At 39.9% G+C, this 23,959-nt stretch overlaps 1 protein-coding gene across 4 annotated transcripts in view; it reads left to right on the top strand.

Annotated features, from left to right (window-relative positions):
* Positions 1-23,959, top strand: part of clint1a (clathrin interactor 1a) — a 172,783-nt gene that overhangs the window by 108,753 nt on the left and 40,071 nt on the right. For 2 of the 4 annotated variants that reach the window (XM_078231266.1, XM_078231267.1), the window contains exons 4-8: positions 2,227-2,335; positions 3,690-3,854; positions 13,127-13,301; positions 19,496-19,724; positions 23,310-23,406. In XM_078231266.1, coding sequence (XP_078087392.1) covers positions 2,227-2,335; positions 3,690-3,854; positions 13,127-13,301; positions 19,496-19,724; positions 23,310-23,406 — 775 coding nt within the window. The remainder of the gene's footprint in view (positions 1-2,226; positions 2,336-3,689; positions 3,855-13,126; positions 13,302-19,495; positions 19,725-23,309; positions 23,407-23,959) is intronic. The other 2 variants (XM_078231269.1, XM_078231268.1) reach the window with 1 other exon arrangement.

Raw genomic sequence — 23,959 nt, 5'->3', positions numbered from 1 at the left:
AATCGTGGGATGTGGGCGTCGCTGGCTGGCCAGCATTTATTGCCCGTCCCTAGTTGCCCAAGGGCAGTTGAGAGTCAACCACATTATTTAGCTCACTGCTATTTGTGGGACCTTGCTGTATGCAAATTGTCTGCCATATTTTTCTATATTACAAAAATGACATCTTCAAAAAGTCCATCATTAAATGTAAGCACTTTTTGGGACTTTGTGAATTTGTGAAAAGTACTATGCAAATTTCTATTTTTTTAACTTGCCACTCTTTTACAAATTATTGAAGTAGTTGTACAACTTTGAAACCTTTCACAAGAAGGTTTCATTTCTTGCTTCAATGCAGAAGGTGCATCTGTTCATTTGGAACAGAATTTTAATGAAGACCCCTCCCCCGACCACGTGAAAAAAAAGGCGGGTTTTGTTTATGATTTGAGGTGTGCAAATTTTTTTTAGGTATAATTAAATGCATCTGAACAATATTTAAGAAGTTGGAGCTGGCTGATTTTGGGTGATTTTGAATAAACAAGGCAAGGAGCACATTTGAAATTTGCATATTCAAAATATGTACATGACGCAAAAAGTAAATCATTATATCCAAGTACTTCTGTCTTCTGATTTATCCAGTTATCGATGTAATTTACAATGTTTTCGCACAAATTTTTCAAATCTGTTCATGAAGCAATGACCCCATGTGTCCTTTGCTTAATAACATGAAAACATGGAATTAATATTCCTGTAAGTGTAACAGACAACTGCAGTAATCCCCAATGTGTTTCACTGCTGAGACTGGATGATAAACAGCCGCAGATGGTAATTAACGAGGTTCAAATGCTCTAGACTATTATTTGGTCTGTTGAAGAAAATGCAGAGCTTACAGTATTTATCTCCTAATGTGTGAAATTTTTACTGGATTTTTTTAAACTTTCAAACACTTGTCAGCCAACATACGGTGCAATGTGCAAATATGTTCTATTAGGATTTTTTAATTGATTTGCAGTACTATTTGAATCAGGGGCTGGCTTATTTGCAATATCTCAACAGGATGATTGCTTTCAAATGCAAATTTTACATTTAAATAATTGAGGCTAGTTTTCAAAATTTCCAGTCTGTACCCTTTCGATTTGCCATATATTTTGCCTTTTTTAACTAAAGCTGCGCTCTGTCAAAAGAATAACTTTCAAAGCTAGTGTTTAGAAAGTGTCTCATTCTCTGTACATGTTTGATTATGAGTATGCATGTAGTGACCATTATGGCAGACTGTGATCTGAGAGGGTTCTGCGTGTATTTTCTCAACCTCCTACTGCGTTTGTTATTGTGCATGCTTTGACGAGCTGTTTTGGTTACAGGTTGCAGCATAAGTGCAGAATATTATAGTATATTATGTCATTGTGTAGATTTTATTTTTTTTGTAATACCTGCTTGTCTTTCCTTTTGGTGTCAGCTGTAATGAAATTCGAGATTAGGAGGAAGTTCTGTACCTGAAGCGAAACTCCCTAATGACTAGTTGACTGCTGATCTTATGCTTCATAATTCAAAAAATAATTTGTTGGTTTACGTTGTGGCAGGTTTGACACATTGTTTGATGGTGAATTTCACTTTCTTTTGTCTAGAGGGGGTCAAAAGCATTCTTTAAAGAGGAAGGCAGAAAGAAATTTGTTTCTCCAAATGGTGCTGATGTAAAAGATCAGTTCATGGATATTAAATTTTGTAACAACATGAATCTCCTATCTCATGCATCACTCTTTACAATATAATTCTCTGATTTCAACCCTTAAATATTAAAATTTTAGTTTAGTCTGTATCGTGAAAGGGTCTTGAAATGGGACCCTCGTAATTGTGCAAGGGCACCGTGTCAAGTGGAAGAGTATGTTGTGCACTTATTATAAATGAAGCTAATAAATATTTTCTGTGTGCATCAACCAACTGGCAGACCAGGTCACTGTTTTACCATCTCACTCCGAAGAATGCTACTAATTAGTATTTAATTTTTACTTGTGTGGAAGGCAAATTTATTTATGTTCTGTTCAGTTGGTAAACTAATCATGCAGCTGTCAATTTTGATTTGTGCTGGGAATTCCTCCCACTGACTGCTGACATTCACGGTACTTTATTAAAGCAGAAAGCAATCATAGCAATGTGGCAGGGTGTGACTTTGTTCTCACAAACATGAAACACTTTTCTCTCATCGTGTGTTTTTATTTGTTCTACCACCACCACCACCTCCTCCTTTTACAGTCTATGCTCCTTTTGGCTTACCTCATAAGGAATGGATCAGAACGAGTAGTTACCAGTGCCAGAGAACACATTTACGATTTGCGGTCGATGGAGAACTATCACTTTGTAGGTAAGGAAACCTCCAGCGCCAGGGAGCAAAACAAAAAGCTTTGAGCAAATTATAACAGCAAGCGGAGTTGTCAGTCACCTTAGCCAGTAGATCAGCTTCCTTCACTAATTAGAATGTGACTGGTGGCACTATCTGAAGTGTACAGAATCTGAGATTTGGGGACCCTAGAGTATTAATTAGCGAAGACAAGAACTCGCAGAAAGGACATGGTAATAACAACACAACTAGCACAACATGAGTGCTCAGGTTTTTCTTTAAAAAAAAACACAACAGCTATGACTCCCCTGTGATGCTCATAAAGAAATTGCCTTAATTACACAGGAAGGAAAGGTTATACACCAACACAGACTAATCTGTTTGAAGAAGCAAGGATATCTGCAAATAATATTTACAGTGTAATGGCAATAAGGCCATGTTTTTATTGTTTTGACATTAAAGCCAAAACTTGAAGACTGATCGACTTTGTCAGATGTGGACGTACAGCCTAATAATAACCCAGGTGCCTTTTTTATGTCGGCAAATTCTGCTGGATCAACAAAGCTGTTCAATTGCACATCCAATGGCTCAATTTGGGAAGAAGTGTTTATCAAAAATTGTCATTTATTGCTTTCTGTAATTAGTAATGCAGACAATATTGTACATATAAATCATTTAAGAATGTAATTGATGTGGCTACCATGGCACACTTTTCTCATTCTGAAATTAAAGTCGTACTACTTTTGTGGTGTTCTTTTGTTTAAACTTGTATATACATTTATTCGAGGTCCTTTGAGCCCATGCAAGTGCAAAATTGTTATTTTGAGCCTGTGAGTAAGAACGTTACAAGTGGTGTCAACTATTCTGGACTAAGGAAGTGAAAACCTAACCAACGTTTTAATGTTTCCAATCACTGTTGAGAGACTCTGGCTGGAAGTGCTTGTTCACCAGACGCTCGGGATTAGGTATTGCTCTACTAGAATAGCCTGTAGATATTAAAGCAAAGAGGCTCTCACCACAAAAAAATCAAGCTGGAGAACTGGTGTACAAAGGCACCTATAGTCCAATAAGAGTCATCCTCATCAGAGGCCAGTGGAGAAAATTTACGTTATGGTTTAGAGTATTAGTAGCATGAAATGTCCACCAGCCTCATGCTGCCATCGCGCTATTATTTTCTAATATTGATTTTTAAATTGTGCTCATTGGCATGCTGCTATCCTCCGAACATATATTTGGATAGACAGTGATTATATATTGCTTATAAATAGATAACCCAGGTACCTGCCAAGCACATTTTATTTTGTCTGTGTTTATTTGGAAATGTCATTTATTACACTCTGAATGACTTTGTTTCCCTAATTTTCATTGCTGTCTTCAGATGAAAATGGAAAGGACCAAGGAATAAACGTGAGACAGAAGGTGAAGGAACTGGTGGAGTTTGTGCAGGATGATGATCGCCTACGGGAAGAACGGAAAAAAGCCAAGAAAAACAAAGACAAATACATTGGAGTGTCTTCAGACAGTCTTGGAGGCTTTAGATACAGTGAGTACTGAGATATTTAATGCAAATAAGAAAAGATGAACATGTTGAGCATCTAACTTTCAAGTTTTTGTTTTGGAAGTTCCACGGATTCAGAAGAAGAGCAACAATATAGCCGAGCTATTTGCATTTCGAAACAAAGGTTTCAAACCTAACTTTGAAATGTTCTCTGACCTACATTCCAAACAATATTTTACATATGTTTTAACCTGCGTAATTAAATGGATACAGCAAGGCTTTCTCCTAACTATAACATTATGGCAGCTCTTCACCATTAAATTCCTAACTGTCAAAATGTTTTGGTCTGTTCAGAGAATGCTGGAAAGGCTTTTGCTGGCTTAGTCAGTTTGTCTAATTCATCTTTCAAATACACATCTGGAAATGGTGGGAATTCCATTTTTTGTTGTTACAAGTTCAGCCCAGACTGAGGAGATCTACTTTGTGGGCTGCCTGTAAAGGTGAATGAAATTTGTGGGCAATCTCGATTTGAATCTTACTGGACATGAACTTGCAGCATAGAACAGCTTCTAATTTGACAATTGTCCTTGTCACTTGGGTATCATACAATGGCTAATGTGAGAAATGGAATATCACAGGTGTAGAAGGTGAATGACCACCTGAGATCAGGACCAGGCAGTGTGGAGGAACTTTTACTTTCCATTTGGTTCTGCTGTAACTGACCTGAGTGTGTCGTCTGACACGAGTGCCTGAACTGAGTTCTGTTTCTCTTTGTGTTCCCTCTCCATTAATGAAAACAGAAACCTATGTGGGCATGGTTCCATACACATTGATAGGTCTTCGATACTTGAAGTGGCCATTCTGCAACTGAGATCCCAAATATTAAGCGTTGGCAATGGGAAGAACATAAGTTAACCTTAAGGAGTCCTCAACAGACCTGTCTGCATTTCCCAGCAAGGGTCAGCTTGCAGGAGTGATGCTGCTAAGTGAAAGTAGTGGTGCCTATTAGAAGTGTAAATCTCTAGCTGTTATGCAAGGACAATTGCAATTGGCTGTGCTGCATCTCTAAGGCTGAATAGCCTACCAATACCAAACTCTAATGTACTGGAGATTTGAAGGAAAGGGGGTGAAGTGAGGAAATTACTATTAGTTTCCTACCCATCTTATGATCGTTATAGTGAAATGATCAGGAGCTTAAGCTTGGGTTAAATTAGATTTTCTAAACATTTTTTAAAAAAGGAAAACTTGACTTAGAGAAGTATTGGAAAAGGGAACCCCAGGATCTAAAATGTCAAAGTTCAAGTAAGAGCTATAATTTCACAATGATGAAAAAGGGTCTTATTGGCTTAGTTGTGCTTTTATCAACCTTTATTGTGGATGCTTCTTGCTGAGGAGCAAAGATGACATGACATGTAGAACATGATTTGTAGAAGAAGCATGCAGCTGAATTGGTTCATTAACTCCTTGAGCCCTGAGTTATAATTTGCAAATATATGTTCATCGGCCTATTCCTGTTCCTTTCAGCCCTTTTGAGCTTGTCACAACTCAGCATGCAGTTAGCAGAATGCATTATTTTGATGCTTAACCAACCTCATCCTGGTTTGCACGATTTTGCAAGTTGAATACAATTTGTTAACTTGGCTGTGCACTTTGAATGCAGATCAGTTTGGTTAACTCCTGTAAAAGCACAGGTGACAAAATAACCTAGTATACTTTACTGCAATATAGTACAGTTAACACTTACAGACGTTGTTCAAATATACAATCTGTATGTGCTATATGTACAAATTCCATTCCACTTCTAGTGTTTATCTCCAGGTTTTGCATGAACAGTATTACCAGAAACTAGTATGATGATCATTTGATGTGCGGGATGGAAGGATGATGCAATGTACTGGAGCATTACGTGATTTTTAAAAGTAAAAGATACTGGTTCAATATTCCCCAATTTTGGCTTTCTGCCAAACTGCATGATTGTAGCTGAATTGCTGCCGGGAGTTGCTGGGAGAAGTTGAGTTTGGTAGGAATGTTGGGCATGGAGAAGAATTCTGAAGATTGTTTTACTGGGCAGCTGACCAAATAGTACAGTAAGAAGTCTTAGAACGCCAGGTTATAGTTCAACAATTTATTTGGCATCACGAGCTTTTGGAGAACTGCTCCTTCATCCTGTTGGACTTTAACCTGGTATTGTGAGACTTCTTACTGTGCCCACCCGAGTCCAACGCCAGCACCTCCACATCATGACGACCAAATAGTATTAGCTATAGTCTGGCACCAGGTCGCTAGCCCTCCCCTTGTCATCGCGACCTAGAAAATCTCCTAGAATCCCTACAGTGCAGAAGAAGGGCATTTGGCCCATCGAGTCTACACTGACTCTCCAAAAGACCATCATACCCAGGCCCACTACTTACCCTATCCCCGTAACGCATTTATCATGGTTAGTCCACTTAACCTACAAATCTTTGGACACTAAGGGACAATTTAGCATGGCTAATTCACTTAACCTGCACATCTTTGGACTGTGGGAAGAAACGAGAGAACCTGGAGGAAACCCATGCAGAAACTGAGAATGCGCAAACTCCACTCAGTCACCCAAGTCTGGAATTTAACCCGGGTCCCTGGTGCTGAGAGGCAGCAGTGCTAACCACTGTGCCACCATGCAAGAAAATGAATTTCTTGTACTAAATCATAGAATCCATAGAATCGCTGCAGCGCAGGAGGAGGCCACTCGGCCCATTGAGTCTGCATCTACCACAATCCCAGAAAGGCCCTATTCCTGTTACCCTGCTAATCCGCTTGATGCTATGGCCATGCTAAATTGACCCATCAACCTAACCCGCACATCTTTGGACTGTGGGAGGAAACTGGAGCACCCGGAAGAAACCCACGCAGACACAGGGAGAACGTACAAACTCCACACAGACAGCGACCCGAGGCCGGAATTGAACCCGGGCCCCTGGTGCTGAGGCAGCAGCGCTGACCACTGTGCCACCCCTAAAACTGATAAAGTAAAAAAAACTTGTGCTTAAATTTTGACAATTGGCTAATGTCAGTTTCTAAGCTAAAGTTGACCAATTACCGTCTCTTTACAAAACAAAGTTCTCTATTATGGATAATAGTTACGTGAATGTTCTCAATACTTCAGACTGCAAATGCCGACAGATCTTGGTGGCGCAATTCTGGATTTTTCTGCCAATAGATCAATAGCATTAAGAATAGAGAGGCTGTTTGTTTAGATTTTGGTGTTCATGTCTTCAGCCGTGGTTATTTATTGAAACAAAAGGAGTTGCTATCCTGAAAACTCAATCCTGACAACTCAAATTGAAAGGTTCAAAGATAATTTTTATAGAAATGGCGGTGTCTATTATTAATGGGTTAAATTGTATTTAACTGAATTTTTGAATTTACATAGTGCAGCTTTGTTCTTTTTATTGGAAACTGGGGGTTGGATTACATTTGTGCATTCTAGTAATTATTTTAGTTCAAAATCTCTTAATTTTAAATTGTAACCTGTTAATTTAGTTCCTACCATATATAATGAGCTCACAGACTTGATTGGATAATTGTGTATATTTGCACAAAAGCATGGATAAACAATTTTGTTACACGATAAAAAATGTTTCTCAATTTTTTGCCAAACTTCACTGCTTATTGTGAAGGTCAGCTTGCTTTTCCTTGTAAAAAACCAGGCTCGCATGCGAAGGTGGTTGGATCTCATTTTCATGTCTTTGTGTTCTAAGCCCTATTCCTCATTCTGAGACTGTGACCCCTAGTTCTGGACTCACTAACCAGGGATAACATCCTCACTGCATCTACCCTGTCATGCCCTGAAAGAATTTTGCAAGTTTCAATGAGATCGCCTCTCGTTCCTCCAAAAATACTCATTCTTGGAAAATACAGGCCTAGCTTCCTCTATCTTTGCAATCTCAGGAGTTAATCTGGCAAATTTCTGTTACACTCCCTTCATGGCAAGTATATCCTTGCTTGCATAAGGAGACCAAAACTGTACACCATGCCCTGGGTGTAGTCCCGCCAAAGCTCTATACAATTGCAGCAAGACATCTTTACTCCTACACTCAAATCCCTTTGTGATGAAAGCCAAAAATACCATTGGCCTTCCTAACTGCTCGCTACACCTGCATGCTAGCTTTTAATGACTCCTGATCAAGGGCACCCTGGTCCTTTTGGACACACAGCTACTATTACCCTGGATATCAGGTGTCAGACCATGGCTAATACTACTTCATCTAATATGAACCTTCATCTTTCAATCCTTCCCATCAAAGTGGTTAACTTCTCAGTTATTCATATTATATTCCATCTGCCATGTTCTTGCCCATTCACTTAACCTTTCCAAGTGCTCTTGAAGCCCCCTTGCATTCTCCTCACAAATTATATTCCCATCTAGTTTTGTGTCATCAGCAAATTTGGAAATATTACATTTGGTTGTCACATCCAAATCATTCATATAGATGGCGCAGCAATGGCTTCAGCAGTAGGAAAAGTAATAATAGGAAACGAAGAAATGGCAGGGGAACGGAATAGTTACTTCACATCAGTCTTCATGGTGGAAGACACCAGTGGGATGCCAGAGTTTCAGGAGAGGGGGCACAAGTAAGTGTCGTGGCCGTCACGAAGGAGAAGGTTCTGGGGAAACTGAAAGGTCTGAAGGTGGATAAATGACCGAATGGACTACACCCCAGGGTTCTAAAAGAGATAGCTGAGGAAATTGTGGAGGCATTGGTGGTGATCTTTCAGGAATCACTAGAGGCAGGGAGGGTCCCAGAGGACTGGAAAGTAGCTAATGTAACACCGCTGTTTAAGAAGGGAGGGAGGCAGCAGACGGGAAATTATAGGCCGGTTAGCCTGACTTCGGTCATTGGCAAGATTTTTGAGTCCATTATTAAAGATGAGATCACAGAGTACTTGGAAGTGCATGATAAAATAGGACTGAGTCAGCATGGCTTTGTCAAGGGGAGGTCACGTCTGACAAATCTGTTAGAGTTCTTTGAGAAGGTAACAAGGAAGTTAGATAAAGGAGAACCAATGGACGTGATTTATTTAGATTTCCAAAAGGCCTTTGACAAGGTGCCGCATAGGAGACTGTTAAATAAGTTAAGACCAAATGTTAGGGGTAAGATCCTGGCATGGATAGAGGATTGGCTGATTGGCAGAAGGCAGAGTGGGGATAAAGGGGTCTTTTTCAAGATGGCAGCCGGTGACTAGTGGTGTGCCTTAGAGGTCAGTGCTGGGACCACAACTTTTCACAATATACAGTAACAATTTGGAGGAAGGAACTGAAGGCACTGTTGCTAAGTTTGCAGATGATACAAAGATATGTAGAGGGACAGGTAGTATTGAGGAAGCAGGAGCGGGGCTGCAGAAAGGTTAGGAGAGTGGGCAAAGAAGTGGCAGATGGAATACATTGTGGAAAAGTGTGAGGTTATGCACTTTGGAAGGAGGAATGGAGGCATAGACTATTTTCTAAATGGGAAAATGCTTCGGAAATCAGAAACACGTAGGGACTTAGCAGTCATTGTTGAAGATTCTCTTAAGGTTAACATGCAGGTTCAGTTGGCAGTTAGGAAGGCAAATGCAATGTTAGCATTCATGTCAAGAGGGCTAAAAATACAAGAGCAGGGATGTACTTCTAAGGCTGTATAAGGCTCTAGTCAGACTCCATTTGGAGTATTTTGAGCAATTTTGGGCCCCATATCTAAGGAAGGATGTGCTGGCCTTGGAAAGGGTCCAGAGGAGGTTCACTAGAATGATCCCTGGAATGAAGAACTTGTCGTATGAGCAGCGATTGAGGACTCTGGGTCTGTACTTGTTGCAGTTTAGAAGGATGAGGGGGGATCTTATTGAAACTTACAAGATACTGCAAGGTCTGGATAGAGTGGAAGTGAAGAGGATGTTTCCACTAGTAAGAAAAACTAGAACCAGAGGGCACAACCTCAGGCTAAAGGGACGATCCTTTAAAACAGTAATGAGGAAGAATTTCTTCAGCCAGAGTGGTGAATCTGTGGAACTCTTTGCCGCAGAAGGCTGTGGAGGCCTGGTCATTGAGTGTCTTTAAGACAGAGATAGGTTCTTGATTAATAAGGGGATCAGGGGTTATGGGGAAAAGGCAGGAGAATGGGGATGAGAAAAATATCAGCCATGATTGAATGGCGGAGCAGACTCTATGGGCCGAGTGGCCTAATTCCTGCTCCTATGTCTTATGGTCTTATAGCACTGATCCTTATGATACCCACTAGTAACAACAGCCTGCCATCCTGAGAATGACCTGTTTATTCCTGCTCACTGCTTTCTGTCTGTTAACCAATTCTCAGTCCATAACAGTATATTATCTCTAATACCATGTGCACTAATTTTATTTACTAACCGCCTTTATGGGACCATATCAAAAGCCTTCTGAAAATCCAAATATGCCAAATCCACAGGTTCCCTTTATCTATGCTGCAGGTAACATCCTCTAAACTCCCAACAGGTTTGTAAAACATGGTTTCCCTTCCATAAATCCATGTTGACTCTGCCCAATCATAGCATTATTTTTCAAGTGCCTAATTCTCGCATGCTTTATCATAGATTCTAACATTGTCCCTACCACTGACGTCAAACTGTAACAGTTCTGTCAGTCTCCCTGTTCTCTCTCCTTCCTTCTTCAATTGCGTGGTTACATTTACTACTTTCCAGACTGCAGGAATCAAGCGAATTTTGAAAGATAACCATCAATCCAACTCTATAGCCACCACCTTAAACACTCAGGGATGTAACTCATCAAGTCAAGCTCGGGTTCATGTAGAGCAGAATATGAGAGGCTGGCTAGGATAACATGGGAATAGTCAAGTGTAGATGAGGATCCAGTTCAGCCTCAGACACTGGCTAGGAACAAAGATGGAGTCAGTGGCTAAGGAATGGATTTTATGATGGGAACAGAAGGTTATGGCGTTGGTCTTTCAAATACGTATTTGGAAGATATTTTTACTTGTCCAGTACTAGATAAGGGACAAGCAGCATTGACAGATCCGAGATAGTAGAGGATTTGAGTGAGATGGTGGTTGAGGTTGAACTGGGTTTTGTTAGCGTATGTAGTGAATTTCGGATGATGTTGCCTCGGGGCAACATGCGGATGAGAAATTGGAACTAGATCCTTGAGAGACTTCAGATGGGATGGGTTCAAGGTTTCTGATGTGGCACATTAACTCTGGCTCAAATTTATATTTGAAAATATTATTGTTCTTGGATGTTTAATTAAAAGTGCATTGAACCACTTTTGATCTTTGCTCGCTCCATCCAAACCACGCAAGTTCATAACGTTTTGCCTTTTCAGCCTTGAACAAATCTATTTGGTTGACAATATGCTCGTTTTTAGTGACAATGTGACATAAGTTCGATTTCTGTTTTTTTGGTGTGGCTTCAGCACCACCAGTCAATGGAATGTGAAAATCATCCATGGTTCCTGATGATGATCTGGTGACCCAGGTGGAATATGTCTGTTTGGATAGAATTTCATTTACTCTATAGTAAAACAGCCAGTAGATTCTCAGACATGAAAAATAACCATTTGAGCACAAAGCTAATAAAGAAACATATGGAGCAAGACATGTCGCCATCACAAGAGGGGGGGAAATAGGAAAGGGGGAAGAAAAGGCAGGAGGCTGTACTTTGTGTACACAGTTTCACCACAATTTTTATTTTTGATAACTGATAAATACTGGTAGCAATTTGTCATCTGAAGTATTGGTTATGTACTTTAGATTGAAAAATCTTGGCAATGTCCCTTGCCACATTATAGTGAAGTGACAATTACTGGCATTTCTGTCCTAGATAGTACTGTGCATTATCTTAACAAGACTTACAGTAGCACACTGACTTGTGTCTAGATTACATGCACTGAGCAATAAGAGATAATTGATTAGATTTGTGCTGCAAATTTAGCCTGTCTTTCTGAGTTCCCCACAATGTCACTTACTTAATTATTCATAAGATTCACTTACTTTCTTTCCCTGTTAGATGGCTCCATAATCAGGCTGGCAGAAAAATTGAATTAGGATGAGGGAGCATTGTACCATGATAGGGTCAAGCAGTACAGAACCAGCTTAAAGTATTTGAGTGAGTCTGTTTACTGAGTTCAGTTAGTAATTTGTGCTTTATAGATTTTTTAAAAATGCACGCCCAATAACATCCAGTTCATATGACTGCAGTGTAGTGTAATTTATATACCAGAAATTAGTTATTCAGATCAGCATGAACAATACTTATTCCCACATAGCACTCATTTGTCAGCAGTTAATGGCATCTACCCATTCCTTTAGGCTAATGTTTCAGTTAAAATAGCAGACAAAGAAATAAATGAATTGTTTTTATTTTAATTTGCTCATGGGATGTGTGTCACTTATATATTTATTACCTGTTTTTAACTGCCTTTGAGAAAATGGTGGTGAGCCTCTGCTTTGAACCTCAGCAGTCCATCTGGTGAAGTTACTCCCACAGTGCTGTCAGGTCAGGTCAGGGATCCCAGGATTTTGATGCAGTGACAATGAAGATATGGCAATATATTTCCCGCTGGCCACCAGACCCTCCATCCCGCCTGCTGCCTCCCTCTCCCAGACTTTGCTGGACTCTCCTCACCGCCTCCCTTTACCAGACCCTGGTAGGGCAGTAATTGGTCAGGTTGGATTTGTCGTTTTTGTGGATGACCTATCTGGTGCAATTGGCAGGTAGATGCCAGTGTTGTAGCTGTAATGAAATAGCTTGGTTATGAGCACAGCTAGTTCTGAAGCATAGGTTTTCAGCACTACAGCCGACTGTTGTCAGCCTTTGCTGTATCCAGTTTACTCGACCAGCTCTTGATATCACATCTAATGAGTCAAATTGGCTGAAGACTAGCTTCTATGATGGACAGACCTCAGGAAGAGATCAAGATGCATCATCTACCTGGTACTTCTGGTTGAAGATGGTTGAAAATGCTTTAACCTTGTCTTTGATGCATGTTGGATTCCACTATTATTGAAGATGGGGATGTTCATTGAGCTTGCTCCACCCATTGATTGTTTAAGTGTTCACTAGCATTCACCACTGGGTTTGGTGTGTGAATGTTATTACTGGTAGCTTCTTGGGTCTAATATTTTTATGGGTATAAAAGTGCTCCTTTCAACATACAATATTGATGTGTTCCTCCAAGTCTAGATTAAAACTGTTGATTCAACAGAGTTTTGCATTTGGTGGTTACGTAATCACTGACCACTGCTGCAGAATGCCATAGCAAACTGAAGGTATTAGCTCAATTTTGTTTTATTCTACTTATTATGCAGGTGACAGGTACGATTCTGAGCCGAAATCCAGGTGGGATGATGACTGGGACAAAGGCAATAAAGGTGTTTTCCCATTCAGTGAAAAGTTGGGGGAGATCAGCGATAAAATTGGAAACACCATCGATGACACGATCAACAAGTTCAGGAAGAAAGATAAAGATGATTCACCAGAAAGGTACTTTGAACACAAAAATGTCCTTCGTTAATCTTAGAATCATAGAATTTATACAGTGCAGAAAGAGGCTATTCAGCCAATCGAGTCTGCACAGATTCCCCAACAGAGTATCCCACTCAGGCCCTCCCCTCCACCCTATTCCCTTAAACCCCATGCATTTACTATGGCTAATCCGCCTAACCAAACTATTGGGACATTAAGGGACAATTTACTATGGCCAATCCACCTAACCACATCTTTGAACTGAGGGGGGAAACGGGAGCACCTGGAGACACTGGGAGAGCATGCAAACTCCACACACAGTTACGCAAGGCTGGAATCGAACCTGGGTCCCTGGCGCTGTGAACCAGCTGTGCTAATCACTCTGCCACCGTGCTGCCCAAATCTTAATTTTGTTATACAGTTTATTCAACCGCGGAAATATTTCCAGATGACCCTTGCAAGTCAGTAGTGTTGGAGATGTGATGAGTAAAGGTCCTGTAATTGGCACACATCAGTGAAAAAGAAACACAATGAGAGCATAAAAGACTTGCTCTGATTGTAGTTTTGTCTTTCTTAATTAGAAGTAGTTTATGCATTAAATTTACTATTGGCTTAATATGATTCAGACTCTCAAAGGCCAGGGGACATCTCCCTGCTACATTTACAATCTCACTGGTTCACAAAGGCCATTGGAAGTCTCCCTGCTATATTTACAATCTTACTGATCTCACAGTTCATAATGGTCACAGGAAATCTTCCTGTGACATTTGCAATCTTGCTGGTTCACAATTTATAGTTCATGAGATGAGAGTGTTGATTGTTTGGCAAGTGAACTCTTGATTTGTAGAGATGTTGCCATTGGGAATGCACCAATTAACTGATGACTGTCAATTTAACTGGGAAGTTGAGTTCAAAATCCACTATCCCCAGCTACAAACTAGAGTCCACTGAAGATGCTGAATCTTTAAAGCATGCCTAGCTGATCTAGACAATGCATAATGTGGAACTCCGAATGACTCGCCGATTTCACATCTAATGCAGATGCCTGGATGCGTTGAGATCTCAAGGCCAACCCAAGCGCACACATCTGCAAATCTGACAATGCAACTGGAATAGTCATCCTTAACAATCAACAAAATGCACGCCATTCTTAATGATGGCTTCCCTAAAGGACATTAGTGAACCAGATGGGTTTTTCCGACAAATTCATATCCATTGGTCCTGGCACTCAACATGACCAGACAATCTTGCTGAAAAGCAAGCTTTAAAAAATACGCTGTTGGACTTTGTGTAACAAACTGCCAGGTGATATATATAATAGGATTCACACTCATGGCTCACTGTGCCCTATGGGTTGATCAAGACACACAAAAGTGATGTCTCCAAGTTCCATCTTATCTATGACCGGTTCTGCATAGCATGAATTGAATTGGGTGAGTTGTTCCAACCAGAATTTTTAAAAAAAATTCATTCGTGGGACATGGGGTTCGCTGGCTGGGCCAGCATTTATTGTCCATCCCTAGTTGCTCTTGCTCAGAGGGCAGTTGAGAGTCAACCACATTGCTGTGGCTCTGGAGTCACAGACCAGGTAAGGACGGCAGATTTCCTTCCCTAAAGGACATTAGTGAACCAGATGGGTTTTCCCGACAATCGACAATGGTTTCATGGTCATTAGTAGGTTCTTAATTCCAGTTTTGAGTAAATTTCCCATATACATGGTGAAGGATACCTTCATATTTGCAAAGACCATCCAGGACTTGCATATTGATGGTGATGCCATATCCATGTGCTCATTTGACATTGCTAAAGTACTGTTCAAAGAAGCTATAGACATTTGCAAAGCAGCACAATATCATGATGATCTACATCAGCCTCCAGTGTGTGAATCAATATTCATTGAACTCATGAACTTAACTCATGTAGTTGAGTTCAGTTGTAATGACACTGTATACCCAAATAGATTGAATTGCAATATAATACCCTCAAGGCCCAACTCTCTCAAACGTCTTTGAGTTCGTCAACAGGCATGTCTTTGATGGAACGACAGCTAACCTCTTTCCCCCTTTCATATTTCCAATACGTAGATGATACATTTGCTATATTTGAATCTGTAGCTGCATCTCAGAATTTTCTTACACACCTTAATGAGCTCATTCAGCTTTTGAAACAGAGCAGTCAAATGAGCTCCCTTTCCTTAATGTGCTTATTGAGAAATCTGCCAGTGGCTTTTCTACTACTGTCTACTGCAAGTCTACCATCACTGGTCAATATATGCACTGGAATTCCTATAGTTCCATGTGCTGGATTGCCCTCATTGGCAACCTCAGGCCCAATAGGGCCCAAGCTATTTGCTCATCGTGCAAACTTGATGCTGAAAAAGGGTGCATCAAAGCCATCCTGCAAGATGATAGCCTGGTGATACCATTGCTTGTTGTATATTGTGCACACTTGTGAATTGACCTCAGTCTTTCGGCGCTGTAAAGTATCCAGTCTACTTCCAATAACCCTGGTATCTCAATCTGAGCAACAGCTGTTTCACGCTACTACTAAGCAGTAGCAACACGAGTGGTCATCACCACTAATAGGATGCTGCTGTCAAACCAGAAAGAATTCTGCCTATCACACAATAAGTAATGCAATATATGAATTTCAATACTGGTGTGATGCTAGGTATGTAGGTTCATGTCCCAAAGACAGATGGATCATATCAAACAGCGTTCTCCTTCAGCTGTTCGCAACAAGCAAGATGCTGACCTAACCAGTCCATCCCTGCAAAACTCAAAACTGTGCCCAACATTAGATGTTATTGGACAGCATTTGCTAAACAATCCTGTGTGTGCTAAGAATTATGCTGACAGCCAATTTAAGATTATCAGTTGGACTCGCAACGTGGTGCACTTGCATGTACTAAAAGCAGCATATATTAATAAACAAGTTGTGTACCACCAAACAACTATTCTTCATGCTATGTTTATAGTTCCATTGATTTGCAATGGCCAGGTGCTAAAATTCACACAGCATAATTTGAAGGCCTTGCGGTTTGGTCTTTGCCCTAAACCAGCCACACAGATGAACTTTGTCATTCTCTAACACATTTGTGTTTGCCAATTGCAGTAAATATTTTGAGTTTAAAATAAATAAGATCTTTAATGTTGTTGGAAAATGCCGACTTGGTGCTCTGGGAATTTTAGTTTATTGTACACTTCCTCAAAAAGAAATCAGCTTTAACCAAGGCTACTTCAGTCAAATAAAAGTCATGTCAAATATTGTAAACAAACTCTTGAATATTTTTGGCATACTTTAATCTTGTGCACTGTCCTAAAAATAACACTTTAAAACCATTTTGAAACTTAGCTTTTATTTGTTTGAAAGAAAATAAATAACCAAGTACTTAACAGAGTTGGCATTTTTCAGTCGATTAAAATGGTCTAAGTTACTGGTCATCTTTACAATTCAAAAGATACAGCAACATATTTGTTGTGTCAATAAGCAAATAATCCAGAGGTCTAGTCTGAAAACTTGGGAATCAAATCCTATGGCAGTTTAAGAATTTGATATCAGTTTAAAAATAAATCGGGGGGAAAAAAGTTGCTATAAGTACAAGTGACCATGGAGCTGTTGGGTTGTCATTTAAATAAAAAGGACTGGTTCACTAATGTGAAACTCAGGACATTGCTGCAGGAGTTCCTTATGGCAGTCTCCTGGGACAAACTGTCTTCAGCTGCTTCCTCAATGACTTTCCCTCCATGATGAAGTTAGAATTCAGACTATTTTCTGATTGTTGCAGTGCTCAGCTCTGTCTGCAATTCCCCATAAATAAAGCAGTTTATGACTGAATGCAACAAGGCCTGGACAATTTTCAGATAAGTGGCAAGTAACGTTTATGCCTCACAAGTGCCACGGAACGATCATCTCCAACAAGGGTGAGCTTAACACGGTAGCACAGTGGTTAGCGCTGCTGCTTCACAGCTCCAGGGTCCCGGGTTCGATTCCCGGCTCGGGTCACTGTCTGTGCGGAGTTTGCACATTCTCCTCGTGTCTGCGTGGGTTTCCTCCGGGTGCTCCGGTTTCCTCCCACAGTCCAAAGATGTGCGGGTTAGGTTGATTGGCCAGGTTAAAAAATTGCCCCTTAGAGTCCTGGGATGCATACGTTAGAGGGATTAGTGGGTAAAATATGTGGGGGTAGGGCCTGGGTGGGATTGTGGTCGGTGCAGACTCGATGGGCCGAATGGCCTCCTTCTGCACTGTAGGGTTTCTATGATTTCTATGATTTCTACCCTTGATATGAAATAATACCATCGTCAAATCCACATCCAGGAAGAGGTTATTAATGACCAGAAATTCGACTGTCTTCAGCCACATAAATGCAGCGACTGCTAGTACAGTCCAGAAGCAGGGTGTTCTGTGATAAATGGATTACCTGACTCCACAATGCCTGTCCACCACCTACAAGACACAAATTGGGAGTGTGGTGAAATATTTTTCAATTGTCTAAATGGGAGCAGCTACAGTAGCATTGAATAAGTTGGCAAGTATTTCTATGGTAGAACCTAGAAATTACAAGGCCTGCAGGCATATTGGAATATCATCACCACCAAATTTCCTTCCAAGTCTCTCATCCTGACCTCGATATATACAGTTGTTGTTCCATTATCTTTGGAACTCCCTACATGGCACCATTATGGAAGTACCTTTGCTGCATTGTCTCCAGCTGTTCAAGAAAAAGGTTCACACCTCAGGGGAAACTAGGGCTAGCAATAAATTCTGACTTTACCAGCAATGTCCATCTCCTGAAGAATAATCACAAAACATTTTTAGAACTGAGGGTATTTGTCTGCTTGTGCATGAACTCAATCTCAATGTACACCAGCTTTTATTTCTTATTCAAAGTTGTAGTAATAAATTAGATCTAAAATATTATTTTTGACAGTTTTAACTTGCACTGAATTTTCACCTTTCATGTCCTCCTTCCTTCACCTTTGATGTATGCTTGGACACTGATGAGCTCTGAAAGAAAAGGATATTATTGAATAATTGAGCCAAAAGTTATGATAGCATTCTGAAGTATACTAAGGTTAAGATGATTAGAGCTGGATGTAGATAATTAAACGATGTAGTGAGGTTTTGGATTTTGGGGATGTTAGCAAATGGCAATCATACTGTACCAGCAACATCTGTCAAGCAACAGTGAATATGTCTTGTAAAACATTTTATTTTACAATAAATTTGCTCCTTTTGAGCAAGTACTTAGCTATAAAATGCTGTTCATAATTGATACAAATCTTGATGCCAAACAATAACAGTTGTAATAGCAGTTTCTGGTGGAACTTGAGAACACAGCGTCAACTGAAAATGGCTTTCTGCACATTCTAAAATCCACTTGACATTATGATGATTATTTTTAAAAATCATCTCTGAGACAATGCAACTGAGTGGCTTGCTAGATCACCAAAGAGTGTGGTTTAGAGTCAACCATGTTGGTGAGAGACTGGAATCACTTGTAGGCCAGAAGCGATCATCCAAAACTTTATAAATGACTGTCGAGGTCTCAGCTGGAAAATTATAGACAGGGTGCCAAGGAGGTTTATCAGCATCTTGACATGGTTGAGACAATGAGCAGAGAGATTGAAAAATTACTTGAAAAGGTGGTGGAAGCATATTCCATTAGTAATTTTAAAACTGGACTTGATAGGTAGTTGGGGACAAGGAGTTTTACAGGATTGTGGACAAGAAGCAGGTATACAACAGCCCTTGCAAAGAACCAACACTGGCACGATGGACTGGCCTTATTCTGTACTGCAAGTTTCTATCATTCTTTGGATAAGGACAGCAGGTTTCTTTCCCTATAGGACTCTGGCAACTTCGTGGTCACTTTTGCAGATACCTGCTTTTTTACTTCCAATATATTTAAATGTTAAGTAAAATAGTAAGATGCCATTTTCTCGCAGCTTGAAGGAGCAGGGCATTGCAGACAACAACTTTTGGATTTCCTTGTTTAACTGCACATGTGGTCACTGGAAGTTGCTGAATGACTTGCACATAAATAATGGTGAATGTTGACAGCTTTACCAGTAAAACCTGTCCTTTTGAGTCAGTGTTGTGAGGTTTCATTTTGTTTATGACCTGATTGGCTGCCCTCTGTTGTATTGTAACCACCACCTTTTTCTTCAATATACTTTTGCTGTTACAATTATTACTGTTTTAAATTTCAGTGACAGTGAGGAGGAGAGAAGACCCAGAAATAATGGCAAAATTGGAAAGTCCGAATACAAAGATGAAGAGGAAACGGTAACTACTAAATCAATCCACATCACCCAGGCAACAGAGACCACCACCACCCGGCATAAACGGTCTGGGATACCTTCCAAAACAGTTGACCTTGGCGCCGCAGCCCATTACACAGGAGACAATACTAGTCCAGAATTAAATTCTGCTGTAAAGGTGGGAACAGACTTAATGCAAATTTTAGAAACTGCATTTTGCTAGGTCCATGTATTTGTACTTGAGGCTTTTGGTAGATTGCTCTTTTTTCATTTGTTTTAAAACACTTCATAGGATCTTAATGTGCGTAAGGAAGCCATTTAGCCCATGTCATTTTTTTGAATGCATGATTTATTAATCTCACTTCACACTTTCCTCACAGCCCTAAATGTTTTCCTTTTCAAGTATGCATCCCTTTTGAAAGTCACACTGATAATGAATAACATCAGATATCTAATTCTTTCTGCAGAAAGTCAGTTAATTAGTTTGGTTATATAAAAAAACTTCCATTAGCCAACATGAAATATCATAATTTAAATAGATTGTATCTGCTTTTAAAATAATTTTGAGAAATTAAAACTTCCCCCTCCAATTTCCTCCCCATTCAAAATTTCTGATGGTGCTGGACACAGGTTGCCATCTGTACCTCTCCCAATCTTTCAGTCCTTGAGCCTGAACAGTGGTTGCCAGCTGCTACAGTAGCACAGTTGTTAGCACTGCTGCTTCACATCGCCAGGGACCCGTGTTCGATTCCTGGCTTGGGTCACTGTCTATGTGGAATTTGCACGTTCTCCCAGTGTCTGTGTGGGTTTCCTTCGGGTGCTCCAGTTTCCTCCTCTCTAAAAGACGTGCTGGTTAGGTGCATTGACCTGAACAGGCGCCAGAGTGTGACGGCTAGGGGAGTTTCACAGTAACTTCATTGCAGTGTTAATAATTGCCTTGTGACTAATAAATAAACTTTAACTATTTGGCCATAGTTCTTACAGTGAAACTCTCCACCACTCTCACCCCCACTCCATTGTTGCCTGTGAACAGCTGTAGGAAGGGAAGTGTGGGGAGAATATTTAACCTCTCTCCTCACTCGTGAAATCCATAATATTTTTAGCATCTCACAGCCACTATGTGCCTGATATTATCTATTTACAGAATCATGTATAGCAGATATGTATATATTTTGCAGTGTAAACATCCTCTGTAGCACCACACCTTCCTCTTGCATACTTGCTGTCGGGTGTGAGTGATGCTGCCAATGGTGCATTTATTACCTAGTTGCCCTAAGAGTGTTAAGAAGGATATTAGGGAACAAATTGGGTTTTTAGTGACAGTAGGACAGCTTTTGTGATTTTTCTCTAGCAGCCTACTAATTCACCAGATTGACTGACTGAATTCACTTCCCCAACTTGCCATGGTGTAATTTGAGCACTCAACCTCTGGATTTCTAATCCAGTACCATAAACACAAAACGGTCATATTCCGCAATGCTTCCTGGGGAAATTTTCATTGATTTATCAAAGTGTTTTTCACATCGTTACAAAACAGAATCATTATAAATATTTGAAGAACAACATTGAGAGCATTTCTCTGTATTAATGCAATATGTTAACATTTGGGCATGACTAAGTGCAATAAGCCATATTGATTCCCCTTGAGTGCTAAATTTATGTCGGCTCATTACCTGATGTGCGATTGACTTGGGTAAATATCACAGAGATGAAACTTGTTTAACTGTAGTGCTTTCTGGGAGTGTTCTATCAGTCTTTCAATCAATATATCAAAGCAATATTCCTGCAATCAGCATCTTTTGTTAAAGACAATTGTGTGTTTTATTTGTTTTGGTATTTCACTCCTTGTTTCAGAAAATGCTACAATCAAGAGTTAGTGCTACAGTCTTGGTGAAGTGTAATAGTAGCTGTGTGAACTTTTCATCTTCTGTTTGCTTACCCTATTTCATGAAACAGCAATACAACTGCAGATTCTGTCCCTCTGATTGGAGAGTGTATTTTGAGTTGTACAGTGCCAGATGTAATACTGTTAGTGGTGGAGAACATTTTGCATTAATGAATTAAGAATGTCATATTAAGAGGTGAATTTAAACATCTGTAACAAAACACTGCTGTGGTTCTCTTCAGCTCCTCTGTTATACAGAGCTGTGCAGTTCTCACAGGTTTTGTTTCACAGTTTATGCAGCAGACAGTTCTGTGCCCCCCTCACTAGGATTAGGGGTACACCCTTTGCCTGGTATTGCCTCTCTGACAATCTACTTTTATGTAGCCTGTTTTATGTAACACTGATGCATGAAGGCTGTTTTACATTTTTGGAAAAATAGTCAGTTGAATTGAGTTGCTAAAGATCAAAACTATAAGGACAAGCAAATGTCTACTAGCTGATTTTGCAATCGTGTTTTTTGCATAATTCCCCCCATAAATTTGAGGTCAGTGGAGTGCTTAATAATCAGTTCTGATATTTTGGGCTGCCTTTGTCAAAGTAGGACAATAATTGCAAGGCATTGTACACCATTACTTATATTGTGAAGTATGTGCTTTAGACTATGGTGTGTTGGAGTGAGGGGGCGGAGAAGGAGGGGGGTACTGTATGCTTATGGAGTTCAGTTGTTAATTGTGGTGCCTTGATTTCTTTGTTGGTTTTTTTGTAATGTGTCCCAGATTAACGTGTGGTCTCTGCTGCTACCTGCTGGATGTTGCTGCTGCTTTCGCACAAATTGCAACTTTGGTTTCAAACGATTGATTTCACCACACTAGGGGTGTGATTTTCATCACATAGATACTCCTAACTTGGAAACTCAGGACTGGCTCAGATTATCCAAAGGACTATTCTCTACCAGATGGAGGTGGTTTCTTTTACCCTTACGGTCAATGACTGCTCCATATGAAGCGTGTGCTTCATACGTATGTTAGTGCAGAAGAATGATCTCCACAAACATGAGATTCTTCCTCATTTAATAACCTAAGATTCAAAAAGATGGCAAGTCCCACTGCACTAAGTACTGTACATATTCATATTTTTCTAATCCTGACTGCTGCAACAAGTAAACAAAATAATCTAGTTTTTGGTAATGTTCTGTAACATTTCATAATATAAAGTCCACCAGGCCAAGGGAGTTGGTTTGTTTTTGAATAGGTGAAAGGCAAGTAATTTGTTAGTGCTCAGCCAGCACACTTTCAGTGTCTGTTGTAATTTATATGTCAGTTTTTGTAACTTGGGTGGTAAATCACACTAATTGTAGAAATTCACAGGGGCTATCCGGGTTCTCTTTGCCAAATGACTTAAGTATTATGCATGTGTTTTGCCATATTGTCAGTGTGTTTTAAATTTGTACAAAACTAAATAAAGGAAATTAATAAATGTGTTAATAGTTTTATTAAAGAAGTTAATTTGTGTTTTATCTGCCAGTTATAATCTTCAGCCTGGACTCAGGAAGAGACGTGAAGTCAATCATTTCCAATCAACAAAAATATTTCACCAACAAATGATCTTTAGAAGTAATAGATTTTTAAAATATAGTCCTCACCTCTGAAATATTGTTAGTTATGCAAAGAAGAGTAATGCTATTGTTGCTGAAGTTTTTTTTATGTACAGTGATAAAAATTGTGTGCTAACGAGTCAAAAAACTAAATAAGTGTCCAATGCAGAACATTCTTGAGTTTCAGATACTCAGAATTCAGTAAGCAAGAAAAATATGGTCATTGTGCAGCCCCAAAAGTTTAGTGCTGCTTCCTTATTGCTTCTCTGTCGTCTTCTATCTAGACTTCGGCGCCAAGCACTAGTAACAGCAATTCAAAGAATGACCTAGTAGACCTACTATTTGACACAGGATTTGGATCCAGTCAGACTTCTTCTACAGGTAATGTTGACATTGATTTTTATTTCATAGTGCACCTGAGCCCTCCTTCCTGAACAGCAGTTCTGATCAATTAAGTTACTGGAGTCATTTTCACGAGGCAGCTGACTCTCTTTATTACTTATCTGAAAGCAATTGGAGCAGATGCCAGTTTCTAATCATGGTGTTGTTTGGGGCGCTGCACCTGCTGCATCTATCTAGCAATTGTGCACTGCTTTTAATTAAAACTTGGTACCTTACTAACATTTATTACCTGAAAAGACTGGTATCCAACCAAAAAAGAAAATAATTAGACACATTTAAACAAAATATAAATCTACACTGTGATTGGGAACTTTAAAACCTGTTTTCCCCTGACTACTGTGGACAGAATACTATTTGAGTTCACTTGTGTGAGACATTCACATTTTTTTAAAAGTCCGTCCATTTGTCAACTGAATGCATTCTTTTTTATTTGTCCTGCTCCGCTTTTCACCAGTCTGGTGGCGCAGGAAATTGTGGCACCTGGTTGCTGCTGTGGGTGAAGATCAGCTAACTCAAAACGAACCAGGAATCA

This window comes from Mustelus asterias, chromosome 16 (genome assembly GCF_964213995.1).
Source record: "Mustelus asterias chromosome 16, sMusAst1.hap1.1, whole genome shotgun sequence".
NCBI lineage: Eukaryota > Metazoa > Chordata > Chondrichthyes > Carcharhiniformes > Triakidae > Mustelus > Mustelus asterias.
Note: the sequence above shows the minus strand (reverse complement) of the source record. Positions and strands in the feature narration are given on the sequence as shown.